The sequence below is a fragment of the Marmota marmota genome, unplaced genomic scaffold (assembly GCF_001458135.2).
Source record: "Marmota marmota marmota unplaced genomic scaffold, marMar, whole genome shotgun sequence".
NCBI lineage: Eukaryota > Metazoa > Chordata > Mammalia > Rodentia > Sciuridae > Marmota > Marmota marmota.
The window spans coordinates 10,839,234-10,848,729 of record NW_025999932.1 but is presented as its reverse complement, the minus strand read 5'-3'; the positions used below and the strand labels follow the sequence as shown (position 1 = coordinate 10,848,729).

Here is a 9,496-nt window from a genome sequence, read left to right as displayed (position 1 = left end):
GGGGAAGGAGGAGGGGGTGAAGGGGAGGGAGGAAGAGGAGGGGCTGGGGGCGGGGGCGCGGAGGACTGCGCGCCACTGCTGCCCCCGCCGCCGGGGTAGGTGCCGGAGCCTGGTTGCGCGACTACGGCCACAGTGCGGGCAGCAGCCGCTGGAGCCTCGGACTGCGCCGGGAGCACCTGGGAAGGAGGGCTGAGGCTCTGAGCGCTCGCCTGGGCCATGTGCTCGGGTCCAAGCGCAGTGACGGCCACGCCGGGGTCAGTACCCAGGTCCCGCGGGTGGAGGTGCGCGGTAGCAGCGCGGAGTTGGGAGTGGGCGGGCGGGCTGGCCAGCGCCGGGAAGCCTGTCATATTCTGATGCGGCTGGGCCTGAGCCGTTGCCAAATCCGCTAATCTCAGCTCTGGCGGGTTCCTCTTGCTCAAAGGGGGCTCCATCAGAACTACACAATCAGGCTCATAGACCCTCACTGGGGGGACCTTTTTCCCTCTGCCCGCCTTCAAAAACATGTATATATTAGGCGCTCTTTAACTTCTTTTGTCCTGGCCTCCTAACTCTGCTTATTCCTGTTCCCACTCTGTCCTCCAGCGATTGGCAGAGTGAGCACCACATTTGAGCTGCACAGTGGGACTGAGATTTTGGAAATGGCACGGGTGGGATTGGAGGGAGCCGCGTGATTGGCAGCAGACTCGGCTGCCCGATTGGCTCCCGTTCAGACCCTAGGCCCAGCGGGGAACCGCCCCTGTGCTCGCCACCGCCTGCGCTTTCACTTCGCGCCCCCTCTTCCCCTGGAGCCCTCGGTCCCCGCCTCCCCAGGGATGCCCAAGTTGCACTTGCAGAAAGTTTGTGCTTGGCCTGCGCGCGCAGCGCTCTGCGCTCTGTTGACACGCCTATGGAGAGCGTGCGCACGCAGTCAGAGTACACCGGGTGGCAAGGGACTGGAGACCCCCAAGGGGCAAAGGGCGGGGCTGGAACCCCTAACTTCAAAAACCTACGCCTCACTGCTCGCAGTTTCTCCTTCCAGTACCCACTTTCTACTCCTACTTTGGAAGATGCCTGAGCTGCCCTCTGCAGGAGGGTGAACATCCCGTTTTCATACCTGTAGTGGTGATGCCAGAAATGTTTGGACACCCAATCTGCCCAGCTCTCACGTAGGGAGCAGACAAGAGACCGACCGAGGAAGGTTATTAAAGTCTATTGATTGCAAAACAACTGGAGTGATTTGGCTCCGCAAAACACCAGGTGAAGTCAAAATAAATCTTTTCCCAAAGGAACGGTTTTATTTCTACTTTTTAGCTCATGGAGTCCCTTTCAACATGGTTCAAAGGAGTTGGCTCAAAGTGTAATCTCACTACTCATCGGTTCTAGATCTGCCACTTCCAATTAGATCTACCGGAGGGGCGGGGCGGCATGGATATCCGGCAGCAATGCTAACTTTTGCCTTTCGGAGATACAGTGACAGGGCAGGCCAAACCTCATCTCTCCTGAGCGAAGCAGTGCTAAGTAATGTCCTTTAAGCAGAATTTCTCTTTCTTGTCCAGAACGCACTTAATGTGTGTGCCTCATTTCTTTTAAAGGACCACAAATTCAAATAGATACAATAAAATTTATCTTATTTATTTATAATAAAGTATCATCTCACCTTATCATTTTCAAGTAAACTGAGATGTCTTATTTGAAAACCATAAAAGCTGGACCTCATTGCTGTTCTTAGTGAACACCATCCCTTCCCAGCAGTTTGCTACCAAATCAGTTTTTAAAAAATAACGTGAAGTCCCTATATCACTGGGGGGATGGGGGGGGGGCAGAAAATTCTAAAGTAGGTTATAGTGTACCAAATTGTCACTTCAGATTTTAAAAAGGAAACATTTTTTTTAAATGTGTTAGTCCAAAATGTTCTAAAACTAATATCAGGATTAAAAATTTGCTTTCCTCCATAAAATTATTTGTTAGAGGTCATAATAAATAAAATGTGTTCCCCCTCCCCTTTGGGGATACAATAAAACATGTTCCTAGCTTAATTCGTTTACAGTTCAAGTAAAAGTAGACCACACAAAGCCATCCTCAGGAAATGGTCCTGGGAAAAAATAAGGAATATTTTTCAAAAGAGTTGATTCCATAGCCCCATTGACATGGGTGTGAACAATGCTAAGTGAGAGCTTCCCCATGAGCCTTGGGAATGTCATTTCTCTTATAAAACTGACAAGCAAACAAAGACAATAATACTATCAAATTTCAAATGAGCTTTTTTTTTTTTTAAAGCTTCAGTGAAGTTCAAATATAGGGAAATTAAAAAGGCAGGAGTGAAGCACAGAAAATTTTAATAGGCAGGAGTGACAAAATCCACATCTGTATTTTAAGAGACCATGTCCTTCCATCTTAAAACATCTGAAACCAATCACAGGAAGGTGGATTGAGAACTGTGCCATCTCTACGGATGGTTTATAAAGAAAGCATCATATTGAGAATTATCACCACTTTCTTTCCTCTCAAAACATTTCAAGTGAATTTCCATTATGTGAATTTCTTGGCAGTGAATGTCCATATTTGCAATAATGGCAGCTTTGAGTTCCATCCTGCAGGTTATAAGTAAAAACAAAACAAAACCAAGAAAAGGAATGAATAAAGAAAAAGAAAATAAATACAGCCTCGCCTATAATATGGACTGTTGAGCATTTTTATTGTGCAATAAAATGGGTACCTCCGCCCCCCTCAAAATAGCTTTTCGTCAAAATTATAACTGCTTTGTTTTATTGAATTGCTGAAATTTAATGGTTTAATGGGTGGAGGCATGAAGGAAGGGCTGTAAAAATGTGAATGATGCTGCAGCAGAGCCGTGCGGAATCTGGAACCCGCCTCCTTGTACAGCTCTTGTTAAACACAGCGTGATATGTATCTGTCATCGATTTAATATGTCTTAATTCAAATATAGCTCCCTGATCAATTTCTTTTTATGGAAGCCTTAAAAAAGAAAAGAGTTTCTTAGGAAATAACAGAGATTTGGGTAGTGACTGGAAAAAACAGATATTTACAAAGTGAGTTTAATGAATATTTGCAAATTTATGACCAAATCCAGACCCTAAAAAGATAATTGACTCAGGTAAATCTAAATCGACTTGAGCTGCTAATTCTTAAGAGAAAGGACTGGGAGCAAAATTTCAATCAACACCAATAAGGCGCCAATAAACCTCCTGCCAATTAAACCTGAGAATAGGCCTAGCTAGATGGTCATCAGGAAGGCTTGCAGTGGATTTCCGGGATTGCCTTTCTTTATAAAAAGAGCTTTTTTGTTATTTTGTTAGACGCGCTTTTTTGTTATTGTGATGACCTGCCTGACCCCAGGTGCGCTGTTTCTTTTTCAAGCTATTTGGGAGCCAAGTAAAATCTCTTTAAATTCCGAGTTTCTAAGGGCCCAATAACTGTGTCACTCTTCTTAAATAAACACCAACAACTTCCAGGGCGTTGAAGAAAATAATGTATTAATTTTAAAAGCAGGGGGCTATAGAGGCAGCTATGCCAGTTCTCCTTCCGTGGATTTAGCCCCATATTTCCACGGTGGTGCTGATCCTCAGGGCCAATCCTCAAAACGTATGTCCTTGCAGCAGAGGTGCTTATGTGGAGGTAGCAATGTGGCAAGTCACTGAAATGCCCTTTGGGGGGCTTTTTAAGGCCGTCGGTTTCCAGACCTTTTGGTTGCACCCCGAACCCCAACCTCCTTCAGGTCCTGAACAAAGGCACCGAGAGTCTGAGGAGGTGAGAGGCACAGTAAATGCCCGGCTGGCGGGAACCTGACCGCCACGCCGCAGCTCAGCTGCCCAGAGAGGCCACTGAACGGGTCTCTGGGGATGCTCACGCGGGCGCTTACGGCTTCCCGCTGCGTGGAGTGAGGAACGCGGCTCCTAGGCTCCCCGGTGCCCTCCGTTCCTCATTGAACACCGCCAAGTTTCCTGCGATGGGTGTGGGTAATAGTAAACTCTAGGGAAGTGAATTGGACATTTCCTGGCTTTTGAGCCTTTGATTGTTTCTGCAGGCTAGGGAAGAGGGACACTTGAGGACTGTGGGGTGAACAAGAAAGGAGCTGGGGGACCCACCAAGCCTCCTTTTATTGCCCCTGCAATTGCTTTATGACTCGCTGATCCCGCGTGGTTTCTGAGAGAACGACCTCGTCGTAGAAGGGCTGGGTCGGGGCGGATTTGGAGTCTAGGGGCATTTGGGCCGCGTGGGAGGCGGGTTCAAGGGCGAACGAGACACCTCAAGTTAGTTACTGGAGAAATCGAAGGACCTTTGAAGCCTAGCCCAAGGATGCCCTTGGGTGCTTAGCGGACGGGGTGCCGCCGCGGGTGGGGGATTAGCAAGCAGACCCTGGGAAGGTGGTGATGGTTCACTGGAAACTCCACAAGCCAGGGCCAGATGGGCAAAGGGGACGGCAAAGCTGCATTTTGTAGAGCTTTGTCAGGGCTGGAAGTGATGGGAATTTTCGATGCAAGGACATCGCCACCCATCTAGGCAGCAAGGTCCATGGGCCACCTCCCCTGGCCCTATCCGCAGCGGGTAGGGACTAGATCTTCTACCCTCCCACCCTCACCACTAGCGATCTGCCTTGGGTGGGGGGCTGCTGTGAGGGCCTTATTGCTCCTAACTGCCCCCCCCCCCCAGCCATTCGCTGCCCTCTGAATGGCTCTAAGAGGATTGCCTCTCTTTTCTGTCCTCCTAAATTCCCGCAGAATCCTCAGGCTCCTATGTGCGGGGCTAAGAGTGTCCAAACATGTGCTTTGTGGTAAAGTTTATGATCCCTGTCACATGCGCATGAACACAATGAAAATAAGGTGGAAGTCACTGGCTGTGTGGCCAGTGACTGAGATGTTGAATTCCGTGGGGTTTTGTTTTGTTGTTAATTTCAGTTTTGATGGTCAACAATTAGACCTTCTCATGTCCACTTAACCTTTATGGTTAAAAGCTGCAGAAACATTATCCCTCTACTTCCCCACTACTAAATAAATTGTATAAAACTGACCTTTCCTCAAATGCTTTCATTTGGTTATCAAACTTTAAAAAACTCACAGATAGTGGTTGTTGGAGAAAGATCTTTGACTTTGGCCTACATTTGACCATCAGGTTTGGTAATTTCCTGGGAGACACTCCTGTGTTCTAAAATAAACTCGGAAAGTGAAAACAAGAAAAACAAAACCCTCCCTACATGCTCACAATTCATATAACCACCTAATAATCATACTGGCCCCAGGATTTGCTTCTCCCCCACTTCATCCCTCATCCTTTAGAATGTTTTTGGATGCAAGATTAAAAAAAAAAAAAAAGGAGCAAACAGAGGATATGTAGTTTTTTAAAAATCTCAGAGTTGTGGGGTGGTTACCTCCACTCAACACCCTTTCAGTATCTATGCTTCAATATTTGAAGAAGCTGTTAAGATAAATCAAATAGTGACACGTTGATGGATTTACTTGTGTAAGCAATATGGTTGACATATGGCATTGTTATTTATGAATGACAGCATAAATTGTATTACAAAGTCTATTGCAATAATACTGCAGTTTATTGGAAAGCTGCTCGCCTGTCATCTGTATTCAACCTTCCTGGATGTGGTTCGCCTGGGAGCCCAAAGGATAACGGTCCTCAGGATAATTAAACATGTTCACATAAACTAATGCCTTCTGGTTTTTGTTTGTTTGTTTTTGTTTTATTTTGCAGCAGTGGAAAAATTCCCATCAGGAAAGAGGAGATGAAGTAGGAACAATTAGTTCCCTTCCTTTCACAAAACCACAGCCACTATCACCAACCCAGGGGTAAAGACAGGTGTGATGGATCCCTTCTATTTTTCCCAGAGTCCTTTTTTGACAAATATACAAGTACATACCCGTATCACTAAACTGCTGGTGAGTACATATTTTTATACATATTTTAAATAAGCCCAGTTAGAAAACAGAAAATTTAACTGTAGGTGGAAAAGAAATTCTTTTAGCAGACTGGAGAGGGCCTTATGCTATGACACCTCCTCTCACCCCTGCCCTTTTAAAAATGGTATTTAAAAGTTACAATATTGGCTGAGATTTTTCACAATTTCCCCTTCTTTTACATTACACTTTTCTAAAGTTCTGACAAAGAACATTTGCTCTAGGTGGGTTTTGCAGAGGTAGCTTCCCTAGCACACATGTAGTCCTTTCATGGGTCAGGGGTCACCCAGCCCAGGAGTGGCTGAGACAGCTGAATCAAAGGTGACCTGCAACTTAATATCCTGTTGATGATCTTGTTGAATTTATGAGTCTGTGATATAAACGATGGTGCTAGAATCCTGAAAAATTCTCCTTTTTATCCAGGTTACGCAGTTTCCATACTTGTTTCTCTCATCTCTTCTCTCTGCTTCTCTCCCCCACCCTCTCTTTCCTTCAGAGGAAAATTAAAAGTTTCAATAATAAAGTGGCTTTCCAATTTAACAATTGGCTTTCATTGTTTGTTTTTTAGCTTCTCCCGTGGAACAATGTATATGTGAGAGCCACAGAGTGTGCACTGTTTGTGTATATGTACACAAAATGCACATCATACTACAAAAGAATTCAAACAACATTGTTTCCAGAGGCCCAGAAACTAAAAGGAGGTTCTCAGTTGATAAGTGTCAGGGTGTGTGGTGGGATTTTCTAAGTTTTGAATATACCACACATTCCAGATCCTGCTGTGATTCCCTCTCTTTGCCAGGAAATGAACGCCCCAACGCACTCCCAAGGTTTTCCGGATCTTCACCAGCCCTAGGCTCAGGTTTTGCCTGGCTCAGGCTTCTTCAGGATTTCAGAAGAACAATTTTGGGAAACTCACAATGAGGGGACATGGAACTAGTTGTGGGTCCCTCCAGTCTGACAATGCTGCAAAAGTGTCCTTCCAGAAACCTGTTGAAAAACTGAATTCATGCACACGGTTTATAAGAAAGCTTGACCGGGGTTTTTCCCCCGCTTTTCCTTTCCCTTTCTTTTTCTCCCCCACCCCCACCCCCTTCCTGCCAAGGAACAGGAGTCCACTTTTGAGGCGATAACTCTGAAAGCCTTTGCAGTTTTTTTTTCCTTCTTGTTCTCTCTCGCTCTTCCCTCTACTTCCTTAAAAAAAAATACTGTCATTGAAGGAAAAGGGTTTTGCGGTTTGCAGAGAAATAAAGCATTTCTGAGAGGGGATGGAGACGTGACTTTGAACTTGGCTCAGCTCCTCTGTGTCCTGCAGAGAGAGGAGAACTGGAGCAGGGAAAGAATAGCCAGGAGGGCCCAGCCCGCGGGGTCTCCGGCGGGAATTAAGGCGTCTGCCCCACTGCCCGGCAGCGAGCAGCCCCCGGAACCTAGCGCAAGTAAGCGCCCAGCCGCGCTACCCCGAAACGCGGGCGCAGCAAAAGAGGAATCAAAGCGAAAAGAGAGAATGGGTCAAAGAGGAGAGGGAGGGAGGATTGGGGAGGGGTGAGAAAGTGGTAAAGGAAGAATACTTGGAAGTCTGATGCCTTGAAAGAAGGAAAGGAAGTGAGTTCTTTGGATATGCAAGATTGCTTTCTCACAATCTCTAGGAAGGATTTTTTTTTTTTTTTGTAATGTTTGGAATAAGCCATTCCAGGTACTCTCCCTTCATCTCCCCCATATAAATTCATCAATTTATACAGTAAACAAACATGAAAGACTGCATTGGGCAATTTTAAAGGGCTCAACGTGGCAGGGCAGCCTTTCTGCCAGGAGAAATTCATTCTCTCCCTTTTTTCTTACCCCCACCCCCTCCTCTCTCGGGGGCCAACTTGGCAATTGCCCTCTGCCCCTTTTACAAAGACATAGGGAAAGACGAGCGCCTCCAGCTTCCAGACAAACTCCTAAGCTTTAGCCATGTGTCCCAGTCCCCTTCCTTTTTGCCCCCCTTCCCTTGGCAGGGAAGAGGGGAGGACAGAAGGAGGGCACAGGGCCCTTTATGGAAGGGGCTACAGCCAGTTCCAACACAGAGAGAGACCCGCTTCAGCGGGCAAAGGCAGTCTGAGCCCGCACACGAAAGCTCGGGTTATGCTAGCAATAGTGAGAAGATTCTTCCCGCGTTTTGGATGATTTCATTTTAAGATTAAAAATTTGAAGTGCATGGTGATTATTTTCTTGCTTGAATTTTTATTTCAACTCCCAGCGATTTGTAAATAAAAGCAGTTTTCCAGGCCAGCCAGGCAAAGAAAGGCGCTGGTCTTACACTGTCCCTTCACACCTCCACAGCCTGGGAATCCGCGGTTCCCTCTCTGGTTACCTCGAGAGCACGAGCTTCGGGCGTTGGGACAGAAAATGTCCTCAGCGACTCAGGGTGCCGCGTAGGCCTCAGGGCCAAGGGGGCTGGCCAGGGGCCGCACCGGGAGTAGCTTTGTGGCCAGCTCACGCCCACCCGAGAAGGGGCACACTCTTCACTCCCAGAGAAGTGATATTTACCTTATGGAGGGGTTAAGCCCTACGAGCCTGGCGGTTTCCTCTCCCCAGGCCCTGAGCCTTACCCTCAGCCAAATTCTGGCCTAAGCCTTGCTTGGCTGCTAGCGTCCCCATCCTTCTCAATTCATCGTGGCAGCAGCCCCAGACTACTGGGCATCTACCCCTAGGGTGACACCGTCTTTAAACGACTTCCAGACAACCCCCTCCTTCGTGGAGGGGGGGCACTGCCCAATGTTTATTGCTGTAATCGGAGCAGGAGGCGAGCGGCGGGGGAACTGAGCGCGCCCAGGGGCGGGTGGGGACCACCGCCCGGCGTGGGGGCGGTGTCTGGGTGAGAATCCAGAGAATCGAAGGAACCGGCAAGACTATACACCCACCGTCCTTCACCAGTTTTCAATACCATAAAGCAGGTTCACCAACGGAGGGGAAGGAATAGGGAGCGTGCCAAATCGGCAAGAGATGGGCCCCCAGGCCGCTCCCTGCTCCGCGCTCCCGGCCGGGCTATCGGCCTGAAATGTCCCAGGGCGCAGGACCTCCGGAGTGACTACCGGTTGCCAGCCACGTCTCGGGCGGCACGGAAAGCCCAGGCCCGCAGTTCCTGGGATTTAAAGTTGCTGGGAGTGGCTCGGATCCCTGGGGAGTCGGTGGCCGGTGTGGGTACTGTCCCGCTTCTGGCCAGCGACTAGCTGAGGGCGACGTAACCCCGCGGCTTGGGCCCTCGCAACGCTTGCTGCGCGATTCCCAGGGGCGACGCTGCCGGCCAAGCCCAGAAGCCGTACCACCGAGCGCGCCGGCGAAGCGCCTTAGGCTGGCAGGCACGGCCCGCGGGCACATTCGGCGGATGCCTGAGCCGCTTGGAGCTCTTGGGGCGCGGGGGAGGCGGGGCTGGCCGGCCTAGGGGCGGGAGCGCCGGGATTGACGAGGCCGCAGCGACCAATAGTGGCGTCAGGAGGGCGGGCGGGGCGGGAGCCGCCGTTAAAGGGGCGGTGTGACCGAGAGGCCGGCCCTGGAGCGGGAGATAGAGAACCCGGGGCGGGAGACTAAGGGGGACGCGGGGGAGGGGCAAAGGG

The 9,496-nt window shown here is 49.0% G+C and overlaps 1 protein-coding gene across 1 annotated transcript in view; it reads right to left on the bottom strand.

Annotated features, from left to right (window-relative positions):
- Zic5 (Zic family member 5) overlaps positions 1–1,003 on the bottom strand; it is an 8,565-nt gene extending 7,562 nt beyond the window's left edge. Inside the window, exon 1 of the mRNA XM_048800997.1 lies at positions 45–1,003. Within this exon, the coding sequence (XP_048656954.1) occupies positions 45–503 (459 nt within the window). The 5' untranslated portion in view covers positions 504–1,003. The remainder of the gene's footprint in view (positions 1–44) is intronic.
- Positions 1,004–9,496: the final 8,493 nt, after the last annotated feature.